The 27,153-nt window shown below is 46.2% G+C and overlaps 2 protein-coding genes across 3 annotated transcripts; both read right to left on the bottom strand.

The window, feature by feature from the left end:
* Nucleotides 1-1,235: 1,235 nt before the first annotated feature.
* baz1a (bromodomain adjacent to zinc finger domain, 1A) lies at nt 1,236-20,345 on the bottom strand. 2 transcript variants are annotated; one of them, XM_087173540.1, is made up of 30 exons: nt 20,222-20,345; nt 19,790-19,931; nt 17,557-17,835; nt 17,111-17,254; nt 16,882-16,986; nt 16,068-16,155; nt 14,984-15,100; nt 13,218-13,460; nt 13,029-13,124; nt 12,422-12,560; nt 11,691-11,822; nt 10,862-11,182; nt 10,500-10,665; nt 10,249-10,377; nt 10,094-10,161; nt 9,854-9,969; nt 8,971-9,209; nt 8,665-8,885; nt 8,431-8,561; nt 8,156-8,295; nt 7,672-7,823; nt 7,479-7,550; nt 7,078-7,160; nt 6,762-6,926; nt 6,316-6,530; nt 6,073-6,231; nt 5,762-5,940; nt 5,192-5,394; nt 4,380-4,467; nt 1,236-3,854 (listed from the first exon to the last, which is right to left on the bottom strand). In XM_087173540.1, the coding sequence occupies exons 2-30, from the start codon at nt 19,900-19,902 to the stop codon at nt 3,679-3,681; spliced, it is 4,479 nt and encodes a 1,492-aa protein (XP_087029666.1). In that variant the 5' UTR covers nt 19,903-19,931; nt 20,222-20,345; the 3' UTR covers nt 1,236-3,678. The 2 variants fall into 2 exon arrangements, with proteins under 2 accessions (XP_087029666.1, XP_023260372.1); XM_023404604.2 differs by having other exon boundaries at nt 16,882-16,983.
* A 1,808-nt stretch (nt 20,346-22,153) lies between these two features.
* LOC111653877 (uncharacterized) lies at nt 22,154-27,089 on the bottom strand (the record flags this gene model as incomplete). Its single annotated transcript, XM_023404603.2, has 7 exons — nt 22,154-22,821; nt 24,095-24,185; nt 24,491-24,597; nt 24,734-24,844; nt 25,331-25,452; nt 26,087-26,225; nt 26,968-27,089. Coding segments are annotated over 7 exons (806 nt in total), but the record flags the coding sequence as incomplete, so codon positions are not given.
* Nucleotides 27,090-27,153: the final 64 nt, after the last annotated feature.

Here is a 27,153-nt window from a genome sequence, read left to right as displayed (position 1 = left end):
GAGGGGGGGAGGGGGCAGGAGGAGGGAGGCGGGGCCACATAGGAATCAGACCTGCGGCACTCACAGCACGGACCGGACCGGTTCACCTTCCAAACCCGTGTTAAAGTTCTGAAACTGTGCTGATGCAAAACCCATAACAAGAAACATGAAGCAGAGTTCATCTCTTTTTTGGGGGGGGGGGTCTGAAGGGCAAACACCCCCCCCCCCAGATATATGACTGCAGAGGGTTCAGCTGATAAAGACTCATCACCTGAGACCTCATCACAAAGTCAGTGTAAACATCTGTTTCACATCTGGACCCAGTGACGATGAAGCAGCTGATGAGGAGTCAGTGAACGCACCACACCCGTTTCATCTGTTTCACTCTTTTCAGTTGTTGAAATAAAAAGAACCAGAGCATCAACAACCAACCTACGACTGTCAACCTGTTTCCTGTTTATTTCAACAGTCACTCAAACAGCTGCATCTTTATACAAACAGCTTTTCTCCTTCTCTCACATCAATCTGTTCCACAATCACCAAACTTTATTGATCCTCAGAGGGACATTAAGTTACAACACAGCTGCTCCCTCAAGAGTGGAAACAAGGAGACAGAATAAAAAGTAAGATTATAAAGATAAAAAGTAGAAATGTCTTTATACTATGATATATAAATTAAAAAAATAGAATATGTAAAGCATTATGTCAGGATAAGTGCCACTACTATTGAAGGTGAAGCTTAAAAAAATACAATATAAATATAAATGCATGTGTATGTGATGTAATTGCAGTTTAAAGTTGCACTTGTCTGAAACAGTAGAATAATTGCAGTGAATAGAGATGATGAAATGTTGCACTCCTTCAGTATAAATGGATGATTAAATATAAATATATATATATATAGATATTAATATAAAAAATAAAGATTAAACGAATTAGTCAGATAAAATATGAACCATTTGTGTGAAAGTTTGTCATAATTGCTGTGTCTTGAGTTATGGGTAGTGTTTTGTGAAGTCACAGTGACCTTTGACCTTTGACCACCAAAATCTAATCAGTTCATCTTTGAGTCCAGGTGAATGTTTGGGTCAAAACAGAAGAAGTTCCCTCAAGGTGTTACTGAGACCTGAAGACAACATGGCGTCCGGCTCTGCCTGTCAGCGGCGGCGTGGAGGAATAAAAAGTGACTGTGTTTATTCATGTGAGATGTGAAGATGAAGCTGTTGCAGTGAGAGAACAAATCATCAGGCAGCAGCTGGTTATAAAAAGTCAATTTATTTTTACATTAGAACAACAAACAGGTTAGAGAGCGTCAGGAGGCGGAGAGCGTCTATCAGTCATAAATAAAGACAATGCAGAGACTTGAACTAAATAAATACACAGGGGAGGGGGAGGAGGGGGGGCTGCAGCAGCTCCAGTGTAGTATCTACAGCTGACCCCCTCCCACACACACACACACACACACACACTCACTCAGACACACACACACACACACACACACACACACACACACACACACACACACACACGAGGAAAAACGACTGGAGAATGCAGCCAAACTCAAACAAACAGTCTAAAGCAGGAAAAGTCGCAGTAGTCAAAACAGAAAAACTACAAGTCCACAGAGGCCACAGCAGCTCAGGTTCTTAAAGGAACAGTCCCACATTTCCAGACGTTCTCCTTTCTGTGTTCTCAAGTCAGAGTTTGGTTTAGGTGCTTCCAGTCTTTATGCTAAGCTAAACTAAGCTAAATGATCCGAACAGCTGGAGGTTGTTTTCAGTTTAGTAACTGATGAATCACGTCTCGACTCTGAACACAGAGACGGTGAAATGCGGAACTGTTCCTTTAAGGCTCGTTCTCATTAAACCAGGTGTTGAAGTGACGGAGCTCGTTTGTTCTGCTGCTTTTAAACATTTCAGACTCATTCACATTTTCATATCTGAAACAGTGTCCACGTTATGAGCTCCACCTGTACAACAACACGTGCACACAGCTCGTCACGTCGTCAGGTGATGTCACACTTCCTGTTTTCATATGAGAGTCAGAATATTAGGAACACCTCTGAATATAATCCAGTGCAGCACAGACGACAGAGTGACAGAACTAACATGGCTGTATTAGACTGTACAGGTGTACCTAATAAAGTGGACACTGAGTGTACGTCACAACTCGCTGATCTTCTTCTGTGGTTTTTTAAATTTTTTAAACAGTTTTCTCAAGATCATTAGTTTAATTAAATGTTGATCACGTCTCAAACTGGGAGATCAGACTGAGGGGGAGCTGTGTGTGTGTGTGTGTGTGTGTGTGTGTGTGTGTGTGCTTGATATCTGAAGATAAAAGATCAACCAGCAGCTGCCAAAATTAAAAATAAACTCAAACTGTGTGACAGACTTTTAAAAATCCAATTTTCATTTTCAAGTTCAGTCTCTTCAGAAAAATAAACCTCAGACAAACTTGACGTAGAATTCATGAATTTCATCTGATGAAGGTCAAAAACGTGAAAAAAAATAAAATAAATGAATAAATCCAAAATCAAATAAATTTTCAGAAACTAAAAGTAAAGTTTCAGTTTCAAATGTTCACGACAGGAAAACTGGACTTTCACATTTTAATTTTGTCTCAATTTTAGATAATTTCTTTTCATCTTTTTTTCCATTGACATTTCAATCTTCTGCCAATTTAAAACAACAAGTTTATTTCATTAATATCAGCAACGTCTTTTATCAGTGAAGATTTAATCTGAATGTGTTTTCCAGCCTTTTTAAACATGATCCTTGGATTTTAAAACTAAATTGTTTGTCACACATCACATCTCAATTTGTTGAGTTCATTTTAAGTTTGGCAGCCTCGGGCTTCCGTACAGACGTGATAACGAGCCTCACGCCGCTGCAGCCGCCGCGGCCGCTCTGCTTCAGTGAAAACCAGCTGCACTGTTACAAAATATTCATCATTCAAATCAAAAATTTCGTCCCTGAGCAAACAAACGGCCTGATTTCATCTTTTTTTTTTTTATTGTCAGTGCAAAGCTGAAGTTTCTTTAGTGGTTTTTGCTTCTCTGGATGAAAGGAGACATCAGCTGGGACTCTACGTCTCTACAGGAATGTGTCTGTGCTACATGTCGCCGTCCGTCCACACAGACGGGAGATAAATGCCCTGAACGTCAGCAGGTCGGAGGAAATCTACGCCACGACTTCTCTACGGGTTTATGAACTCACAGTAGCTGCAACTTTTTTCCAGGTTTGTTTGTTGTGGTTTTTTTGAGAGTGAAGCTCCCGATGAGGCGAGCAGGTGAGAGGGCGGAGCCTCCAAACATAATGGCGATAACAGTCTGATTCAAAACAAACTCAGACTCCAGAGTTTTACCTCTGAGTAACTTTAACTGGTTTAACATTAATTTAATGTTTGGTTCCTTTTCATGCTGAACTTCATGACCTTTGACCCCTGCCGTCTCTTTACAAACAGCTGGAAACACTTTGATTTGTGTGTTTTTGTGAACGACACACTGTCGGTTCAGACCGCTGTGGCCGACGCTCTCTGGGGTCAGAGGTCACGAAGGAGCGACCCTGGATTATTATCGACGCCGAGTCTGTCCATCAGGAGGGAAACAATCACATCTTCTACATCCCGCCCACTTCCGGCCCCTGGACCAATCAATATGCAGCAGAGTGGACGGCGGTGAGGTCGGAGGGTGCGTTTGGTTCAGTGTCGGGTGCGCTTGGCAGGCGGGGCGGAGCCGCGCTCCGATAGGCCGAGTCTGCCGAGCTCCGAGTGGAAGAACTGCTGCAGGCGGTGACCGGCCTTGGCCTCGTTAGTGTGACGAGGGTTGTACTGAAGACAGTTGGAGAACATCAACTCCACGTCTGAGATGAACTCACCTGAGGAGACAGACAGGTGTCAGGTGTCATGTTAAAGTGTAGCAGGTGCTCTCTCTCACCTGACGCTGCTCACATCAACAGACTGTCGCTAGATGAACTGAGAAGCTGCTGTTGTGTTGGTGTGTGCTGCAGGACGAGGACAGGTCCTGGCAGATACATATGAACGTCCTTGTAGACGAGTAGGAACCAATAAACAGAACTGAAATTCAATCTTTTTTTCCAGGTTCTGGGTTCTTGGCATTTTGGAACTGGGTTTGGATCAATGACTTTCCTCCTCAGTCAATTAATTTGGTTCTGCCGTGGGAACACGGATCACTTCGAGCTGAAGGAACCGTCACACATCGGTTCCTGCTGCAGGTATCAGACTGATCGACTGTTTCATTATAATGAACTTCCTTTTATAAAATTCTGATCATAAATTATTAAGAAATCTTTAAAATAAATAAATAAATAAATAAATAGATTAATTAATTAATAAAAACGATGAGGGATCAGGACTGAAGACCTGGGACAGTGTTTCCTCACCTGCTGTCTGATATTCACAGTTGTTGACCTTCTCTCTGATGGTGCTGAGAGCGATCGGCTTCTTGATGATGTCATAGTAGTCGGGCACCTGCACACAGGTAGACAGAGACTTTCAGCTTTTCAGTTACCAAGACCTTCTGAAGATCCCTGTGAGCACCAAATATTTGGTTCCATCAGGCGTCATCCAGTTCTTTACGGTTCTCCTCTCGTTGTGGAACCTTCACTGGATCCAGTCGACACCTATAGAAAGTTGTTTTGCGTCTGTTTCCTGTAAAAGTAAAATCAATAGAAATATCCGCAGCTTATTTCAAACTAACTGTGTGTCCGTCTCTCATGTAACTCGACCTGGAGCAAACTAATAAATAATAATAAACTAACGCGTCTTCCTCACAGATGTCCACTAGTGCACAAAGTTAACGAGATTTCTTTTCAGATCATTTCTGGACATTCAAGAGGAACATTGACGTAAGCTGCACTTTCCCTCCGTTAACACACTGGCAGGAATCTGTCTTCTGTCTTTGGACTCGTCACATTACAGGCCGAGCTTTATATTTATTAAAACTGAACCCATTCAGAAGGAAGCAGAGTCCTTTATCAGAACATTATCTACCTCATGAAATAGAAAACTTTCCATTTGTGCTAAATTAATATCATTTTAATACATGTTTTTTCTTTATTACAGAATCATTTTCAGTTCGTGTCGAAGTAGAAATCCCCTGGTGCTGTGGACGTGTTGTGCCTTTTTCTGTGTCGCATGTAATGATTAATACGATTATAAAAAGGTGGACGGAGACCGACAGGTGTGTCTGTACCTGAGTCCTGGACACCAGCTTCATGAAGGGCCAGCTGTCCTCGTGTCGGACGAGCTCCACGGTCAGCTGTTCGCAGGCCGACAGCTCGTGGACGCCATGGTTCCTCCCAGAGGAGCGTCGGCTTGAGGAAGACGAGGAGGAGGAGGAAGAGGAGGAGGCCGGGGGGAGGACAGGTCTGGAGGGTTTGGGAGGGGGAGCAGCATCTGGGGGAGGAGCAGAGGAGAGACGTTACTGGTTTATCAACAGGTGTACTGAGGCACCTGCAGAAACTCAGGAGCAGGTTTCACTTCAGTCCACGTTCGGCTTTTCATCAGTTCAGTTCCACACAAACGTGTCGGGACCAGGGAACAATGTGTACCTGTCGACAGGTGTTTACTGTGTTTTATTCTACCAGGCTGGATTAGAGAGCAGGTGTGGGATCTCAGCACACCTGTCCCTCCAGTCACCAGGTGATGATCCATGTTTAGTTTAGTACATTTATTTAGCCCCGCCCCCCGTCCCCACAAGTTTGTGACGTATGAAACTCCGGCTGTCTGACAGTAAAGTGCAGCGTGTTGATTGGCTGTTTACCTGTTGGCGGTCTCTTGCGGGACTCGGCCTGACCAGGTGAGGTTTTGGTGTTGCCATTTGGTGCCAGGATCTCGTGGCTCAGACGAGCGCTGTTCCGACTTCCGGAGCGTGGTGGAGCTTTACCGCCGGACGCCGCACTGGGCTTCGATGTAGGGGGTGTGGCCTTTTTACCTGAGGACCTGTGATGGGAAAGGAGTAAACTGGGATCAGAGCGACAGTAAACTGGGATCAGAGCGACAGTAAACTGGGATCAGAGCGACAGTAAACTGGGATCAGAGCGACAGTAAACTGGGATCAGAACAGATACTGACTTGGAGGCAGATGAGTTTTTCCCTGCTGAGGTGGCATTTTTGGGCGTGGCCTGTTGGCTCTTGGGCGTGGCCTGTTGGCTCTTGGGTGTGGCCTGTTGGCTCTTGGGCGTGGCCTGTTGGCTCTTGCCTTTAGGGGGCGGGGCCTGGCTCCTCTTGGTGCTGCACAGATTCAGAGGGCGGAGAAGCAGCTGCTGATCATGGTCTTTCTGATGTGACTGACTGATCTGAAATATTTCCACTCACCTCACGACTACTTCTTCCTCCTCCTCCTCCTCTGACTCCTCCTCTTCTTCTGACTCCTCCTCTTCCTCCTCTGACTCTTCCTCCTCCTCTTCCTCCTCTTCATCCTCCTCCTGTTCCTCCTCCTCGTCAATAGAGGAGCGCTGACGGGACGGGACGCGGCTGGATCTCTGTTTGGGTCGACAGTCTGGACAGAACCAGTCGCCTTCTGGAACCGCCTGAGAGCAGACAGCATGTGTTTACTGATGACATCACCCGCTTCAGTAAAACAACCATCCAGACAACAGTGTGTCGCTGTGTCCCCCTGGTGGCCGTGTGTTGTTACTGCAGCCTGATCACCAACAGTGAAGCGTGAACTCTCACTCTGAGGACGGAACAGTGGCTGTCGACGGTTGTCATGGATACCAAAATGCCTTTTACCCTGTGGATGAGGTGTGGCGCGTACATACCTTGAGGCGGGGCCTCAGGCAGTGGGTGTGGTGTCCTCGGTCACAGCTGTCACACAGCAGCATGTTGTCGGCGTCTCCTTTGCGTCTGCAGATGCGACAGCGAGCGTTGAGGACGGAGCGGGACCAGAGGACGCTCCGCTCCAGACTGGACAGGTGAACAAACACCTGAACACACAGCAGACACAAACTGTTCTGATCATCTGTTTTCTCACAGGCCAATTAAAACCAAACACACCAGCACATTCGCTCGTTTCTCACAGCCAATCAGAGCAGAGCCCTGACTGTAGGTAAAAAGTGAGTGGTGTGGTTTTCTGACCTGAGACAGACTGGAGCAGGACTGCAGAGACTCCCTCCACCGCTCCAACACCGTCTTAATGACCCGACCGCTGTCGCTGCCGTCTGACGGACACAAAGACGAGAGTTTAAAGTGACATGTTGTTGATCATCGCTGCAGCTCAGACAGAACACGGTTTGCACTGCGCTCGCCGCTCGGGTCACAGCAATGAGGGCGGAGTTTTCCCAAACGTCTAGTGAGACACGTCACTAGTTTCAGGTCTACTCTCAATTTACTCCGCTGCCTGGCAGAACGCCTCGTTTCTATTCGCTGCGTGGATGTTCATCAGAACCCGAGCGCTGCCGTCGTGCTTTGCTCTTCAGAGCGCAGTGGTTCTCATGTTCTGTCTGAGAGCTTCATATCTCGTTACACAGAAGTCGTACCATCACTGGCCTGGTCCTCGTCTTTCTTCTTGTTCTTCTTTGTCTTCAGGTCTTTCTTTGACTCTTCTTCACCTGTGGGAGGGGGGGGAGGCAGTTGATTGACATGTTACCCATTAGAGTGACGAGCAGGGTGAATCAGTGACAAAAGGTCTGTTAACACCTTCCCTCCCTTTCCCGGCCTGCAGAGACTCACCCAGCGGCGCTTTGAGGAAGCGCCTCTCGATGCCTTGCTCAATGTGAACGAGGGCCTGAGCCAGGATTCGTACTGAGCTGCTGACAACCTGAGGAGTCCCACTGCCGCTGGTCCCACAGGCCGCCACGCCGTCCGACCTCAGCTCCTGGAGTCTGAGACACAGACAGACAGACAGACAGACAGACACACACACACACACACACACACACACACACACACACACACACACTTTGTCAGATGACATCCTGGTTATAAAATCAGGTCCAGACTCAGGCTGCAGTTTGTTGTCAGGGATCTGATCTGGAAACAGAATCAGATCCTTCAGTATCTGACGTGTTGGTTCTCAGCTCAGTAACTGAACCTCACAGACGACGTGCAACGATGTTTTGTTGTGTTCGAAGTCAAAACGAAACACGAACCATTTGTGTGAAATTCTGTTGAAATTTTGTCATAATCGCTGTGAAGTCTTGATAAGTGTCCGTACCTGTCTCTGGCTCTCAGGTGGTTCGACTCCACCTCCATGGCCTCCACTCGTCCGTTCATCCCTCCGCTCTCTCTGTCAGAACACAGCAGCTCGTAGTTTCCTGCTTCCAACGCAGAGCGCCACACCTGTCTGTCCATCACCTGGGCACAGAGACAGAGGGAGAGACAGAGGGAGAGGGAGAGGGAGAGAGAGAGAGAGAGAGAGAGAGACAGACAGGTGAATCGGAGGTCAACTGCTGCATCCGACTGTGTGATCATCAGCAGGTGCGTGCATACCTTCAGAGTTCCCAGAGTTCCCTGGTGGATGCGGTCCTCGATGTCCAGCAGCAGGTCTCTCAGTCTGACCTCCATAAAAGTCTCAGCTGCAGCAATGCATTCTGGGACGGATTGGGACAACTCCGGATCATCTGGACAAACAGGACAGGTGTGTGTGATTACAGGTGTGCCAAAGGTCACAGTGATACCTGTGTGTGTGTGTGTGTGTGTGTGTGTGTGTGTGTGTGTATCTACCTGTGTGTCTGTATTTGCTGCTGTCACACTTCTGCAGCAGCTGTTGCAGCCTCTCTCTCTCCTGCAGCAGCGCCTCCTTCAGGCCGCTCTCTCTGTGACCTCGAGGGTTCAGAGCCTCGATCAGCTGATCCACCTCTTCCACTGAGCTGTAGAAAGACCATTGGTTGGGACGGTTGACTGGCGGGCCACAGGTGTGGAGGGGGGCGGGGCTTGAGCCAGTGCTGCACAGGAGGAAAGTTTGATGTGATTAAGAGTTCTCTGGACGCAGGAGCTGAGAAACAGAACCACAATAAAACTGTGACCCACCTTCCCTCCGCTGGCTCGTCCTTGACGACCTCCTCGTCCTCCATCTTGGTTGTTGTGACGTGTGCAGGTTTCGGTTGTGGCTGCAGCATGTCCTCCGTCAGGCCGAAGCAGTCGTCCTCCACAAATAGAGCGGAGGCCGAGGGGAGGAGCCAGTATCGGCGGTACAGCCGGTCTCGGCCCAGGGGCAGCAGACAGGTGCAGGCCGCCGCCTTCTGGATCCGCTCCTGCAGCTCTCGAACCTGCGGGTGGAGGCGAACGGGGCAATCAGACCACACGCTGACTGCTTCTACCATGCTCCTGCTCTGTGGTTTGTCTTTGTGTGTAAATAGGAACTCCACACTAAAGCAGGATTTAAACTCGGACCTAGCTGCGTGTCGGGAGGTTGTTAGCTTCAGAAAGCTGCTCCCTGCACACCTGTCTGACCTCGAACCAGTGTGTGTCCGAGACCGACGCTCCCACAATGTGACGGCCCCTCAGTACTCCTCTACCTGAGCACGAGGGTCCTGGGGACATGATGTTAACGTGGACGTCTCCCTGTGTAAACGACCCCAGCTGTTTCCTCTGATCATCAGTTTATTCTGCAGCAGCAGAGATCAGAAACCAGGATCAGGTGTTTCCAGGTTTCTATCAGAGCACTGGACACATGAGCGAGATGCTCCAGACACCTGATCGTTAGCAGGATACCGCTGCACATGTTAACACTCTCAAGACACCTACAAACACCTGACTGACAGGTGCTCAGAGAGTCTGAGGGAGAAGAAGAGAGGGGAATCAATGTCCCCTCCAGTGGTGAAGGTCTCACCTCTAAACAACAATCTGTTTATCGATTGGCTCATTGATTTGTCCCGTGGTGATAATCAGATGTAACCTCTGTGTTTCTGACCTTCTCCTGCTCTTTCTCCAGCTCCTCTGCCGTCAGGCCGGTGGGGGGGCAGGACTGGGGTTTGGGGTCAGAGGTCGTCTGTTGCTGCTGCTGTTTTTCTTTCTGGTTGACTTTAGCTGGAGGAGAGAGGACAGAGTCATGAGTCAGCAGAACGGAGAGAAGAATGAAAACTGAGTGTTGTGTTGACCCGTCCGGGCCTCCGTAGAAAAAACAATCGAGGAATGATTTAACGTGAAGCACCTTTCATCTTCTTCTTGTTGGAGGAAGAGTTGTGCTCCTCGTCTTCCTCAGCGTGTTGTTGAGTCTCCCTGCAGACACAAACATGTGAACATCCTCACACTTGACGTTTCCTTTCTGAACGTTCATCAGCATCACAGCGTTTCTCGTTCCTCTACCTGTTTGTTTGGTGTCCTCCCTTCGCCTCCTGCTCCTTCAGTTTCTCCTCCTGTTCCTTCAGTTTCTCCTCCCTCTCCTTCAGCCTCTGCTCCTGCTCCCTCAGCTTCTCCTCTTTACGAAGGCGAACCCTGAAGAAGAAGAGGAGAAGGACACGTCAGGAAGATCTGAAGCTTCAATATGACCTGTGTGTGTGTGTGTGTGTGTGTGTGTGTGTGTGTGTGTGTGTGTGTGTGTGTGTGTGTGTGTGTACCTGTGTGCAGCCTCCTCTCTCTCTCTGCGGTGTTGTTCAGCTCTGATCTCCCTCAGCTCCTGTCTGGCTCCTCTCTGCTCCTCCACACAGTCTTCAATCACGTCTCTGCTGGACGCCAACGTCAGGAGTTTCCCCACCAGAGCCTGCAGGATCCTCAGCTTCTCCCCTGCACACATCAATAACTGATCAATAACTGATCAATACACATCCAGAGCCTGCAGGATCCTCAGCTTCTCCCCTGCACACATCAATAACTGATCAATAACGGATCAATACACATCCAGAGCCTGCAGGATCCTCAGCTTCTCCCCTGCACACATCAATAACTGATCAATAAATTGGTTGATTGGTTGATTGCTGACCTGGTGTCAGGTCGTACACCGCCGTGCACGACAGCCTCTTCAGCAGCGCCGGCTCGGCCAATCGCAGCTCGACGCACGGGTCGTCCATCAGAGTGAACCCGCCCTGCTTCTGGTAGCGGAGCTTGGCGTTGCCGTGGTTACAGTCCGCGCCGGACGCCAGGATGTGCAGCCGCAGGATCTCGGACAGCGTGCAGCTGTCCAGGTCCAGCTGCTTCAGGCCGCAGCCCTGATGCAGCTGAGGCCACGCCGCGGCCAATGAGGCGACGGCGCTCAGAGCCGACTGGGTGGGATCAGAGTCGTCGTCCAGGGCCTCGGACAGGTCTGTACACAACATATACACACACATTAATACACATTATACACCTCATTTTATAAAGGCCACAGGAAACAGGGACGGACGCTAATATTTCTGAGCACTGGCTCCACAGGTCACGACACGTCACAGCCCGATGTAAAGATACAGAAAACATTCGTTTTCTATTGGTTCAGGTAGTCAGCTAACGTTAGCTTCCCTTCACCCGGAGGTGCTAACGTTAGCCTCCCTTCACCCGGAGGTGCTAACGTTAGCTTCCCTTCACCCGGAGGTGCTAACGTTGGCCTCCCTTCACCCGGAGGTGCTAACGTTGGCCTCCCTTCACCCGGAGGTGCTAACGTTAGCCTCCCTTCACCCGGAGGTGCTAACGTTAGCTTCCCTTCACCCGGAGGTGCTAACGTTAGCTTCCCTTCACCCGGAGGTGCTAACGTTACAACTGTTCGAAGGTTCAGGTTAGAATCAGGTTCAGGTTTAGAGTTAGGACCATGAAACACACGCCATCTCTCTGTCTCTGACCTTCAGCCTGGTCTTTGGCCACCTCCTCCTGCTCCTCGTCCAGAGCCTGAAAGATGGCCGACAGGAAGAAGAACAGCAGCTCGCACAGAGGACCTTCAGGATCAGAACCCACCAGAGCCTCCTCTAGAACCTCTGTGGAGAGACAGAACATCCGTTACAGCAAACACAACAGCTGTTAGAACAAACAACCTAAGAGAACATCTGTTAGAACCAAGAAGAATCTGTTAGAAGCCGCTTCACCTCAGTCCTGTTCCAAACCGGATCTATTCACGTTACTATGATCAGTGGAACCTACAGAACCTTACTGAACCTCCTTTAGAACCTCTGTGAGAAAACACTGAACTTCCTGAATCTTTATTTCAAACTTGTTTAATAAAAACCTGCAGAACCTCTTAATGGAACAAACTCAAAATTACAAGAAGCAGCTGGACATCAGAACCATGAGAACCAAGAGAAACTCAAATAGAACAAAGTACACCTGTAAAATCTCCATTAGAACCCATGTTGAAATCAACCAACCCTTTAGAACATTTGTTTAATAAAGATAACAATGACCTACAGGACCTCTGCTAGAACCCCTGGTATCTCTAATGGATCCATCTACACTTCCTGTTCCTCACACTGGCACAGGACCAGAACCACAGCACCTGAGTAAGAAGAGAACCCTATGCTGTACCACAGTGTTCTGGTCCAGTTTGTCCCAGAGGAGTTTCAAGAGATGTCATTCTCACCCAGAGAGATTCCATCAGGGAACTCGTCCTTCAGGTCGAAGACCTCGCCGAAGGCCCGCAGGAACTCCAGAACCATCAGCGCTTCTCCAAAGAGCTCTGCTGGAAGACGGGTTCTCACTGGAACCGGACTGGGCAGATCCTGGAAGAACCAACACACACAAAGTAATGAACACTTAGGGATATGATTGTCTGGATTCACAGTTTGTGTCTGGGGCTGCGAAACTTATCAGTGACTAATAATTAAATAGATTGATCTCAATATTTGAATTTTTAATGAAAACATGAAATTATGAATTTGATATAAGTTTTGAATCCTGAGAAACAATATAAATAAAATATAACTGAATATATTTAGTATTTTCATTATTACTTCTTTGTCCTTACTTGGCTTTCAATTACTTATTTTATTATTATACTTTGATTCACACTGTTTAAAACAGTCAAAGTTTCCATGTTTTGTTACCATGGCTACATGATGTTTGCAGTTTCTATGGTCGACTGAAAAATCCTCCTACATTAGTTTTCATCAGTACTGAATAGATTTATTGATCCCTGATCGGTTATGGTCCCAGTCCTGTGTGAGTTTACAGGCGGTGCGTTCACTGACCTTCAGGTCTTCACACTCCATGTCTTCTCTGGGTTTGTTCCACAGTTTCAGTCGTTCAGCGTATTTCTTCTTCTCCTCCTTCAGTTTCTCTCGTTCCTGTAAATTTGAGTCACAAAAGAGAAAAAGTCTCAACGTCTGAACGGACAGATTTTATTTTAGGTACAGAAGAAGAAAGATCCGAAAACTCACCCTCTCCTTCTCCCTCTTCCTGCGCTCCTTCTCCTCCCTCCTCCTCTGCTTCTCCTCCTCAAACTTCCTCCTCTGCTCCTCCTTCATCTTCTCCTTGTCCTCCCTCTCCCTCCTCTTGGCCTCCTGCGCCTCCTCCTTCTCCTTCTTCAGTCGAGCTTTGTCCTGAGCTGCAGCGGACATCTCCTCCCTCTGCTGCAGCAGCTTCAGCTTCTCCTCCGCCGCCTTCAGCAACGACGAACCCGCCTGAACACATGACGCGCTTCAGTCCTCAGCGATAATCAGATATCAAACGTTTTACTGATCACACCACATTTATGGCTTAAACATTTCGCCTCCAGAAACTTCATTAAATCTTCTTTATAACTTATTTTAAATCATTAAAATGAAAGCCAGAGTTTCAGTTTTTTAAAGTTATTTTTGGGCATTTTATGCTTTAATTTGAAAGGACAGTGTAGAGAGACAGGAAGTTGAGGGACAGAGAGAAGGGGATGACATCAAGCAAAGAGTTGAACCAGAGACTGGCTGTTCTGGGATCTGTGCCCCAAACACTGAGATATCAGGTCGCCCAGTTTGTTTTTTACATCTGTGTTTATGGACAGAACAAACAAGACGCAGCTCATTAATCAGTGACCTTTAAAAAAAGGTGCTGGTTGGTACATTATTCAGCTTCAGACAGAGCCAGGTTAGCTGTTAGCTTCACATGCGTCCTGTGCTCATGATAAGCTAGACTAACCACACCCCGACTCCAGCTCTGAACTGAACTCACAGATAAGAGGTTCACATGATCCATCTGAACATCTCACCGTCAAAAAGTGAGAGAGTGAGGACGAGTGTGTCAGTGTGGAGGTGGTAGTTAGTTACAGGGAAGTGAACTGATACAGAAAAGCTCAAATTGAACAGTGTCTTCTTTATGTACCACAGAAGAAGAGCAAGAGGAGGGAACGACTTTATTATCAGAGCAGCTGTGAAGGTTGAAACCTTCACAGCTGCTCTGATAATAAAGCTGTTGTTCATGCAGCAAATGTTTTGACCTCTTAAGTTTTGTACTTCTGCACTACAAGACAATAGCAAGGAGGTCAAAGGTCATCCTGTCTGCTGCTCACTTCACACTAACTAAATAAAGTTCAGTAAAAGCAGCTTCAGATTTGACAAAGGCTGTTGATGGACACTGATCCCAGCTGGAAAACATTTAAAGCTCCTCCAGTCTAAAGGTGTGTGTCCATGTGTAGTGTGATTATAGATCAGCTCTAGCTTCTATATTAATACTGTGAAAGTATCAAAGCCTCAGTCCACAGAGAAATGCACACAGCCTGTATTCAGAAACTGAGCCTTAAAACCAGCCGTCAGGACTTCTGGAACTTTGTGATGTCACAACAAAGCAGTCACCAAGCCCCGCCCACCTGGACCCACCATCCAAACCTTGCAGGATTTGGCTGTATTTTTATTGGATCAGTCAGAAAACAGTCAGCTCGCCCACCTGTTGCTACTAGAGCTCCAGAGAGAAGAGATGTCTGAGAGAGGAGATGTAAAACTACACTGAGATGGTTTTTATATCTTCTGATGGATCAACAAAATAAAACTTATATGGAACTTTAAACAGACACTCTCAGTTTGATGATGTCATACGTGTCATGTCACTTCCTGTCAGGATACAGCAGTAAACCATGTTGACATCTTCATGTACTGACTGATGAAACACTATCTTGAGACATTTGGAATGTGGTATGGATTTGGGACAGTCATTAAATCACAGCCGTCGCTCTCACCTGACCAGGTGAGCCACGCCCTTTAGGGGGGGGGCTGAAGGGGAACAGGGGGGGCTCATCGGGGAAGAACTGAGAGAAGGTCTGTTCAGACAGTTGGTACTTCATCACTGTGGAGGGCTGAAGCACAAAGAGGCGTCATTAACCAAGTGTAGACGACAACACAGGATCAGATCAACACACATCAGGTGGTTCTGTTTAACATTATTTCACTAACACTGATGATCGTTTGTACATTTAGCTCCAGTCAGTACAGAACCAGCCGTCAGCTGCATCTCCAACAACTTCAGGAGCCGGTTTCACAGACAGACTTTGACTCTTCGTCCGTCTGAATCTGACTGTTTATGTCTGAGTTCATCTGTTGCACAAAGCAGTTTAGTTCCTGATTAGTTTAAGGTTGACTGTGGTACAATGAATTCTGGGTAAATTAAGACTTTTTCCCCCCTAATATAAAAAATGGCCGAATGAGGAACCACATCCAACCGCTCAGCTCTATTTACCCCAGGAGAAAATGTCTTTTGGAAGAATCTTCTCTGATCTCTACATAACAATGTTAGCAAACTACAAATCATAACCCATGTTTTCTGTTGTTGGGTGATACTGGTCAGTGCAGGTATAAGTGATTGTTACCATGGCAACATTGGTCTTAAACCCGACTTAGCCTGGGGGTAAGGTGTCTAATGTTTTTCCTCTTAAAATGAGTCAGTCTTTATTTTTGTGAAACAGTGACTAACATCAGACTGATCTGGACCGACACGACAGACCAGTCCGACACATCCGTGAACTCGGCTCCTGATGATGAAAGGAGAGTTTCTACTGTGGAATTCAGAAACAGATGAACACATGAATACTGACGTCACACCGCGTCAACCTGATGATGCAATCTGACTCTTCCAGAGCAGGAGATGATTGTCTGCACATCTCTCTTGAATGACTGAATATCACTTTGTGTTTTCACTTGTCATCATTTCTTCTTTTTGATATGATGCAAATAAACAACCAAGTAAACAAATACACACAGAGGGGATCTGGTTAATATGATAAATGAGGTCATCACGGTGTTGTGGGTTATTTTTGTTGTTCTCACCTTGAGTGCGATGGTCCCATTCTGAGGTTCACAGTGCTGTTTGAAGAGCAGCTTCAGTCGCTCTTTGGACAGAGTCGTCTTCCTACGACTGAACGAACAAACAAACAAACAAACAAACAAACAAACAAACAAACAAACCTCACGTTATATTAATGGGGATTTTTGTATTTGTTTTCTTCCGAGCTTCATCCAAGACCAGAGGTTATAATACGTCCTCTGAGCAGCTACTTCTTCAGGCCAGACTGGACGATAAAGTGACTTAGTATCAGAAAGCAATTAGACAATCGAACCGGGGCAAGGCTAAGCGGTTAGCACGCTAACGTCAGCAGAAGAAAAACAATAGAACAGCAAATTACAGAAAAAGAAGCTAAGCATTGGTTCTTCTTTCCACCTCCTGAAACAGCTGTTGGTGAGTAAAGGAATGAAGTTTGATGCTGAACTCACAACATTTTTTCTAGACTGGTCAGTAAACAGATGCTAATGCTAATGTTAGCTATGTAGATATAGCTAAAACCTAAAAATAGCTCCTCCTAAATTATGTTTATTCATGTTTGTTGTATTTTTTTCCCCCTAATGAAAATGTAGACTGTTTTTCTACATCATGCAATTCTTATTCAATAAAACATACTTCACAAAAAGAGATTTTTATTTCTTATTTTCCCAGTTACTGCAAACTCTGAACTTCCTCTACATCATCATCTTGTCCTCAGAAATTCACTGATTCAGCATTAAGGTGAGTGAAACTTAACACTTCCTCCAGAACTTTCACATTAAAAGTCTTGCAAGCTTTCCTCTAAGAGGTAGAGCTCCTCACCTGATCTGATTGGCTTTGACAGTGAACGGCTCGCTGTGTTCATCCTTCATCATCCTCACTGTGTATTTAAACACTGACGGACTCAGAGGCTTCTTCTTCTTCCTGCTGACACACACACACACACACACTTATGTGACATGTGACCTTGGACATGTGCAACCTGCTCAGAACACTGCAGGCTTTAATCTCTTTTCCTTCACCAGAACCCCTTGACCTTTGACCTACTGACCCGTTGACCTGTGATGTGGGACTCTGGAAGGCCTTGCCCTCATCATCGCTGTCACTGATGACGATGGTGTCTCCATCGGCCGGCCTGGTGTGGCCGTTAGCGCTGGAATGAGGCGAATTAACCTGCAGGATCTCACACATATGTCTACACACACACACACACACACACACACACACACACACACACACACACTGTGTTCTTATGACACGTCAACACACCTGACTCCCACTCTGTCCGTTTCCTCAGAGCACTTTAGCAGCTGAACATGTGGTTCAGGTCTGAGGGTTCAGGTCAGACTCAGTCAGGACTCTGATATATTCAGATCTAAAATCATATTGAGTCTGTGTGTTTAGATTTAAACCAAGTCATGACTGAGAAGACGTTAAGGGGTGATTTAATAAGCAGAGCTCAGTCTGACGATCCTGACAGACCCCTCCCCTCACTACCTGGCTCCGTTGCGTCCTGCGACGTCGACCGTCTCTCCAGGGAAGAATCGGTCCTTGACGAAGGTGTAGACGTCCTCGCAGAGCTCCGTCAGTCTGCAGCGTCGGCTCAGAGCAGCCAGGTGGAGCAGAGGCACCACCAGAGACTGAGGGAAGCTCTGGAGACTCTGCTTCGCCCGCCGCTCACTCTCCACCGCCTCCAGGTAAGTGAGGCCCGCTCGACCCGTCAGAGCACAGCTCCACACCAGACTGTTACACAGGATGGTCCTCTCGAAGAACTCACTGTGGAGGAGGAGGAAGAAACACGGTTACGTCAGGCTCAGCCGTGGACCAAGTGTGTGTGTCTCCTGTATTCATTTTACATTCAGGCTACGTCTACACTTTCATTTTAAAACAGCGTTTTCAAGCAAAATCCAGCTCCGTTCAGACTTACACCTGAAAACACATAAATGACCAGTCAACTACACTGAGCATGTGCGAGCCGGTGTAAACAGGAAGTAAATTGTCTACTCTGCAGTTGATTAGTTGCAAAAAATCCTCTGAACAAGGAACAACAAAGACAGTTATAGCGTTACAATAGAGAATGTAAGTGAACAACAGCTGCTAACAAAGACAACAAGGTCAGTAACACTGTCATTCATCATCATGCTGTATTCACCACTGGTAGTCCAGGCTGACGAGAGCCAATCAGGAGAGACCGTGGGTGTGACATCACAATTTCAGTCTCAGTTTCTCTCCGTCCAGACTACAACACAACCCCAGAGTTTTCAAAATAAAACACAACCCCAGAGTTTTCTAAATAAAAACAGGTGAAAGTCTCAGTTTTAGAGGCTTGAAACGCTGGAGTCGACTGGACAGAGGAGGAAACGTAGGAAAAGTGATGTTTTATAACAAAAATGAAGCAGTGTGAACGTCGCCTCAGTGTCACAGCGTTTTTAAAAAGGTGATTTAACAGCACTTTTCAACACATTTCTCAGGTTGCGATTCTGAAAACACTAAAAACTGAAATGACAAGAAAACAAACATTACTGCAAATGAAAATACAGAATAAAGTCAACTTTCCTCCTCTGTCCAGTCGACTCCAGCGTTTCAAGCCTCTAAAACTGAGACTCTCACCTGTTTTTATTTAGAAAACTCTAAAAATTTAAGTATTTAAAAAAATAATATAAAAAAAAAAAAAAAAAAAGAAAAAAGTGATGAAGCTGCTGGACTCACTAGTTATTCAACACTTTTAACTTCAAAAGTCGCAGTTGGGCATTGAACAACAAAAAGTCCCAGTCAGGTTCATCAATTTTTAGTGTCCCCTGGAAACACTTCCATTATGTTGTCAGTATTTGTCGCACGTGTTGTCGAATTGATGAAGATGAAGTTGTTTGTGTGTTTGTCTATTTGAACATGTTTTCTTAAGTTGCCGTGCGTTGAGCTCTCAGGCCGACGTACATGTCTCCATCTGGATAAATTCAACAGAGGAACAGTACACAACACTTGGTTTCCACACTTTGATGTTGTTGTTTCAGTTTCATGTTGTTTTCCTTTTAATTTTGTTTGTTTTTTTTTATATTATTTTTTTTGATACTTAAATTTTTCCACATACACAGTGAAAAATATTTGCTTATTTTTCACCCTGATGCAATTTTGTGTCCTGACTGATTTCAGGTTAAAGGAGCTTCAGTCTCAGAGGAACAGCTGATCAGTGCCTCATGTTGTGGTTTTATTCACGTCACAAACTAATCACTTCCTCTCTGACGTTTAACTCTGACCAAACTCTCCTCAACTCTCTCTGCGCGGTTAAAACAGGTGTAACTGCCCTTTAAGCGCACCTGAGCAGGTGTGCTTAACAGTATAGACTGACAGCAGGCCTGATCCTACCGAGCTAACGGCTAACACCCGCAGAGCTAACCACCGGCTAGCCGCTAATCCACTTTAGCTCACTTAGCTAGCTCACTTAGCTAGCTGACTTAACGTTACACCTGCCCCGAACAGTAGAGACCACCCCCAACACCCGCCAGGTGTTTTACCCCTGCTCTGCTACCTTTGGAGGGAGACTTCGACGTGTTCGTGAACCGGCAGAAGTTTTACTTTTCCTCCAGAACAAAGTTGGCTTTTGTTTATCTTGTCTGGAAGTTTGCCAGCGGACCAACTGTCAGTCAGGACATCATTCAAACTTCACTCCGCCGGCTCCAACGGCTCTTTAACCGGAACCACAGCTGACACAGGTGACCCGGGAGCTACTTACTCGTAGGTCCTGAAGATTTCGTGGGTGATTTTACAGAGGAAGACCTCCTCGTCCGGCCGCAGGTCCGCCGGAGGTCTCTGTCGGATGAACGCTTTTCTGTGGAGAAGCGGCATCTCTCAGCTCCGCTTCCACCGGCCGAACTCTGACGGGGGGGAAAAAAAGGAGGGAAACCGGGTCACAAAGACCGAATATCAGACGCAAACTCGGACCGCACACATCAAACTCAAGCCTCGGATCGAAACCCGAGTCCCGAAGAGAAAGAAGCGGAGAGGAAACCGAGCAGGAGGCGAGAGGAGGAGAGCGGGTCTTTTGTTAGACGCGGTGATAATCTGCCCACATGGAAACGTGCTCCTCACTGTCTGAACTCACACATTCAAACTCTTTGACCCCCCAACAACGAAAACACACACCACCCCCCCAACCGACACTCACTACAACACGACAGCGACGGCTTCCTGGCGGTCTACACCGAGTTGTGTAACGATGAACAGATAATCCGCGGTACAAACTGGAGAAGAAGTCCCCGGGCTGAAAGCTCCTCACTGGCGGCTTGTTGACCAAGTTTTTATCTACTTCACGGACCGAGCCGAAGCTGGGAAATTTCACTGTCTCTGTGGAAATCTTAATGGTTGTGTAAGTCTGATCTTGTGGGTTTTGGACTGAAGGTCGAACTGAAAGAAATAAGCAGTTTATGGACATAATGTTGGACATGAGAACTAAACTTGGACAGAGACAACTAGTGATAATAATAATCATGATAATGTGGCTGCTACAAACAGGCAGTCCATCATGAATTCATCTGGATTAACTGATTATTTTCAGGTCTATAAAATGTCATGAATGAATAATAAGTAGTGAATGATGTCAAATCACTGTTTCAATTAATTTGTTGTTTTAGTGAAATGAAAAAAAAAACACTAAAAGGGGAGATTTACACTTTTAACCTGGAAGCAGCAAATATTTATTATGTGTTTGAAAAGATGATGATCAAAATAGGTCAATCCTAAAGTCACAGAATTGCAAATAATCATTGTTTTTAGTCTTCAACTAATCAGATGATTATTTTCTCAGTTAACTGACTAATTATTTTGTCTATAAATTGTCACAAAATAGTTGATAATGTAGATCTCAGTCTCACTCAGACCAGGTGACGTCTTCAAATGTCTTGTTGTGTCTGACCAACAGCCCAAAGCCGAAGAGATCAAAGAGAAAAACAGAGAAGACGCTGGAGCTTGGTAATAGCTGACATCATAGCTTTAAATAATATACTTAAACTTAAAGTAATTAAAACCACTAAATAATACAAGTACTTTCGTAACTAACGACAGTTAGGGTATTTATTGTTAATTTGTTGACAATTTTAATTGTTTATGGTTTAATGCTGCAACTAACAATTATTTTCATGATCAATTAGTCTGTCAAGCATTTTCTTGTTTAATCGTTTGGTTTATTTTGGGGGTTTTTCAAGTTTAACAGTAGCTCGTAGAAAAATGCAAACATGACAACTAAAGCGTGAAATAAATTAATAAAATAATGTGAAAAAACAAGTCAAATTAAATTACAGGCTCATACCATAAACAGAAGTTTACAAGCAAGAAAGAAGAAGAAGAAAAGGTTGTCCCTGGTCACGCGCCATTTTTTACCTCAAAAAAAGTTCAGTTATCTTTTCAAAATCTCATCTAACTCTTCTCCCTCATTTAAAATCAGTAAACTGACTGACTCTCTGAACAGTTTTCTATAAGTCCCCTGAACGCACCATACTCGGTGAGCAGGTGGGCGGGACTTCACGGTCCTCCACGGCCGCCGGCTGGTCGGCCGTCCCGCCACTCCTCCGCTCCCAGCCAATGGTTGCCCTGGAAACGGCTCCTGCTGTGTTGCGAGAGAAGCTGAAGCGACCGCGGTGATGAAACGGAACGGTGACGTCAGAGGATTGAGCGGCAGGAAGCAGCGATGGTAGTGACACAGACAAGTGAGTCACGGCAGGAGGTGATGCGTCATCAGAGAGGAGCTGGTGAAGCTGCTTATGTTGTGACCAGGTATTTGGAGAACCCTGGTTATGATGTAAGGCCAGACACACCTGCCTGTGGTCCCTCAGACCAGGTGTGTCACCAGCTCAACTTATACAGTAGTTTGTCAGTTAGTCTAGAAACATGATAGTAACTGGCGACCAAATCAAACCGTGAAATACAAATATTTAAAGGCAGATTCAGCAGGAACCTGGAAACTGTTTTCAGTGTGCTCCATGTAAACCAGATCTCCAGAGTGAGATCGAAACCAGGTTCCTAATGTGCTGCCAGATGATGAAGATCGGCTATGACCAGTTCCTCCAGTTTGTGTCAACAAATCCAATAACAAACAAGAAAATGTGTTTAATTAATTTATGTGATATTGTCAAAATATAATCAGGTGTGTAAATAAACAAACACTTTACTCACATATAAATATGTAATAAGTAAATAACAGATAGAAACATTTTCTCTTCACTCTTCCTTTAAGGACATAAATTATATTATTACAGATCTGATCTGCAACCATTAGTTTTAATAATCAATTCATAATTTCAGTGATTTTTATCATTCAAATTAAAAAAGGTGTTTTCAGCCTCTCAAATATGAAGATTTCCCTGTTTTTCCACTATTTCACGATCAATCAGATCAATTAAATATAATAAAAATAATCTTTAGTTGTGGCTTTAAAATCCGGCTGAGTTTTATTATACTGTCCTTCACTGTCAGCAGACCAGAACAGTCCAGACCAGTTCAAACCAGACCAGAACAGTCCAGACCAGATCAAACCAGACCAGAACAGTCCGGACCAGATCAGGAATCAGATCATTTCAAACCAGTTCAGGAATCAAATGGGTCCAGACCAGTTCAGACCAGCTAAAATTGGTCCAGTCCAGAAAAGTCCAGACCAGTTCACATGACCCTGTACAGGTGGATCTGTCTGAGGGCGTCGGGGTCTGTGTTTCTGCCCAAGTAAACGTTGTAATCCACAGGAAGTTCCTCCACCCAGCCGGACCGCAGCGCCTCCTGGTGGAAACAATTTCATTCCATCAATATAATGAAAGGGATTTTTCAATAATGTGGTCGACTGAGAACTGGTCTAAAGAACGTGGACCCCGACGTAGACCCAGTGTCAATATCTGCTACTCTGGTAAAAAAAAAAGAAAAAGAAGAAGCCGGTGGACATCAAAAAACTTCAACTCCCAAGGTGCATTTCACTACCAACCACCCAGTTACAGAGCTGCACATTAGCAGTGACGGTGGGTCAGCGGAGTCGTGAAATGCATTTCCATTTCCTGTTACTGAAGAGAACCTCTCCCGGCAGACACCTGTGAATACTACAATACCCATCAGCCCCAGGTGCCGTTGCCATGGAGACAAAGCTAGTTAGAGGCGGGAATTCAAAAACACTTTGTCATTGCAGTTGTCAACAAAACAAAGAAATTAAAAGTGAACTGCTTCCTGCTGTAGATATCTGCTCTGTGATTGGATGGTTGGTGGTGAAATGCACCTTGGGGGTTGTAGTTTTTTAATGTCCACAGGCTTCTTGTAGCTTGAGCTGCTGAGGTTTTGCTGCGATGGGGCAAGAGAGTTTCATATTGAGTCTCTTACATTAGAACTGACACAAATATATCCAGACTTTCAAAAGCAGCGACTCGTCCATATGGAATAAACCCTCAGTGTGTGAGACGTTTTAGATGCGACACATGGGACATCAACCGTCAGTGATCTCTGTACAAACAGTTTCACATCATTTCAGGAACTGAGAGAATCAGAGTGAGGAGCTGACCCCTACAGGACCTGTCAGTTCCTGTCAGAGGGCTGAACTGAAAGCAGCAGGTTTCATTATGAACTGTTCACTGGCAGCAGCTTCTCACACGTTAGGTTCAGTTTTCCCTGGTTTTTCTTTAATGACAGTAAACGCAGCGTCTCTGCTGGACATTAGAGGACGTTCTCAGACGTATGATGATGAACAATACGACTTCACTGACGTTTTCTGTTTGTAAGCTGACACACACACTGAAGTGATGATGACGACTCAGATGATATGGAGTAATCCTCAGGGTCTGGGGCCCCTGGTGGTCTGGGGCCTCCAGGGGTCTGGGGCCCCTGGGGGTCTGGGGCCCCCGGGGGTCTGGGGCCCCTGGGGGTCTGGGGCCCCTGGTGGTCTGGGGCCTCCGGGGGTCTGGGGCCCCTGGGGGTCTGGGGCCCCTGGTGGTCTGGGGCCCCTGGGGGTCTGGGGCCCTTGGGGGTCTGAGTTGGGGATCCGCTCTAGAGTGTGTGTCAGTGTGAGTTTTACCTGCAGAGCGTCCAGACTCTCCTGAAGACTGGGAACAGTCACCAACAGAGATCCTGTCTTTCTGAAGTTCTGCATGATGAACCTCCACGCTCTGAACACACACACACACACACACACACACACACACACACACACACACACAAACAAGTCTTGTTTTGATCCACTCCTGTTTGCCCTGTGAAAGTTTCAAATTAAAAGCCCTGTAGTATTTTTGTGGACATTTCTGAACAGGGCTTTTATTGTGAAACATTTGCTGGTATAACATATACAGGACTCAAACCCGGCTTTTAATTGGCTCCTGGTTTTTATTTGAGGAAATAGTAGTTTGTGTCTCCTCTGTGTGTGTGTGTGTGTGTGTGTGTATGTATGTGTGTGTGTGTGTGTGTGTGTCCTCACCTGACTTGCTCGCTGGGCTCCATGAAGAACTCGAAGACGTTGTTCATGACCAGAACATCGGTGTTCTGCAGCAGAACGTCCTGCGTGCAGACGTCAGCATGGAGAACCTGCAGCAGAGTCCACATCAGAACCGGACCAGACCACGACTGTCATCAGTCACACACACACACACACACGCACGTGCACACGCACACACACACACACACACACACACACACACACACACACACAGAGGAGACCAACCTGAACTCTGTCGCTCAGTCTGTACTTCTGCAGCATGTTGTTCTGCAGCTGGACGAACTCCTCACTGAGCTCCAGGCCGAGCAGGCGAGAGGCCGAGCTGTACACGTGACCCTGAACGCACCACAGGCACACAGATACACACATTAACACAGATAAACAGTAACACATTATTTACATACAAACGTTACGTTCAGTTACTTTTGACGATGAGCTGCTTGAGGAGGGTTTGTTTTCACCCTCGTCTCTTCACTTGTCAGGAGGATTTCACAGAAACTACTGGACTGATTTGCATTACACCTGGTGGAGGGATGGGACCTGGTCCAGGAAGAACCCGGACCTGGTTAAAGGGGCGGAGCCAGGATTTTCTTTTTTAATCGCTTTCCTTAACAATTTTTGTTTTGCTTTGGCGAAGGTGTGTCCTCTACCTAGTGTCCTCCAGGGGGCGCTGCAGGTCTCGGCACTTACTGAACATGTTGTGAACAACTTTCACAGGTTTTTTGTTCGGTGTAAAAGGGGCTCAGGAATGTATTATGTGTCCCCACGAGGATAGTGCAACAGGTCTGTGTGTGTGTGTGTGTGTGTGTGGTGACCTCTGACCCCGTAGAGCACAGCTCCCAGTCTGGATCCGACGTCCACCAGCGTGCGACCGCTCAGGTCTGGAAGAACGTTCTGGAACAGAAACTGAAGCTCGGACACTGAGAACGAGTGAGAGAGGAAGTCTGGAGGAAGAGCAGAGGACCAGAGTGAGGACCGGGTCCCACAACAGGCTGCAGTCTGGGGGCCTCAGCTGCTCTAGAACACTGGTTCCCAACCTCTGGGCCGGGGCCCGTGGTGGGCCGCTCAGGTATTGCAAGTGGGCCGACAAATCATTTGCAAAACAGCACAATTTTAGTGGCAAGATGTCATTATATTATAATAACATAAGATTAATATTGTTTTTAAAGGTTTTAAAATCTTGAAAAACTTGTTTCATTATTTGTGTTCTCGTATTAAACTCGTATCACTGTGATAAACCAGTGATAGGAACTTTATGTTGTTGCTGACGCAGCGAGACAGATGATCAAAATAAAGAACCCGCTTTGAGAACCAACTCTTGTTCTCCGTCTCGTCACGGCGTCGGGAGCCGCCAACAGTTTTGAGAATTTCAGGGAGGCCGAGACGGTTTGGAGCCGCAGGTCTAAAGCTCCACATTCATCTTTCCATGGTGTCGCCTCCACTCTAACAAAGCTGGAATATTACTGTGTGTAAGAGCTGCTCAGACCGGCCTGTGTGTGTGTGTGTGTGTGTGTGTGTGTGTGTGTGTGTGTCTGCTCGGAGTTCAAAGGTCAGTGGGGATGATGAAGATGTTCCCACCCAGAGGTGCCGTCCTGTAGGAGCCACAGCTGAGGCAGTAGGTCCGGCTCATGGTTCCCTCCTCACACAGAGAGTCCACCTGCTCGTCATCATACAGGAAACTGTCCACGTGAACCGTCGGCTGCGGCCGCTGCTGCATCTTCAACACACACCATCATCATCATCATCACCATCATCATCATCATTATCATCATCATCACCATCATCATCATCATCATCATCATCACCATCATCATCACCATCATCATCATCATCATCATCATCATCATCATCATCATCACCATCATCATCACCATCATCATCATCATCATCACCATCATCATCACCACCATCATCATCATCATCATCATCACCATCACCATCATCATCATCATCATCATTATCATCACCATCATTATCATCATTATCATCATCATCACCATCACCATCATCACCATCACCATCATCATCATCATCATCACCATCATCACCATCACCATCATCATCACCATCATCACCATCATCATCATCATCATCATCATCATCATTATCATCACCATCATTATCATCATTATCATCATCATCACCATCACCATCATCACCATCACCATCATCATCATCATCATCACCATCATCACCATCACCATCATCATCATCATCATCACCATCACCATCATCATCATCATCATCATCATCACCATCATCATCATCATCATCAGTGATGTGTTAGTACTTCTGACTTTACTCGAGTAAAGAATTCTTCTTCCTCCGCTGCTTACAACTCGATATGAAACTACTAATTACTCATAATATTATTTTGTTACCCAGAACTTTAATGTGCGACAGTTTTCTCAGCCATTTGAAGTACTTGTTTGCAGTATTATGTGATATCAGTGTCGTACCTTGTGGTGGGCGGTGGTCTCAGAGGGTAACATGGCGTCCAGAGGCAGACTGGCTCTCAGGTCGTCTGCGATGCTCTGCAGCATCACCTTCCTGTTGTCCACCAGCAGGTCATCCAGCTCGTCTGCGGGACATACACACACACACGGCCTTCTGGGTAATGTAGTCACAGTCTTTTAAATGTCTGT

Source organism: Seriola lalandi, unplaced genomic scaffold (assembly GCF_002814215.2).
Source record: "Seriola lalandi dorsalis isolate HSWRI2012SDOR001 ecotype SW California unplaced genomic scaffold, Sedor1 jcf7180002054251, whole genome shotgun sequence".
Lineage (NCBI taxonomy): Eukaryota > Metazoa > Chordata > Actinopteri > Carangiformes > Carangidae > Seriola > Seriola lalandi.
This window is presented reverse-complemented; position numbering and strand designations above follow the sequence as displayed.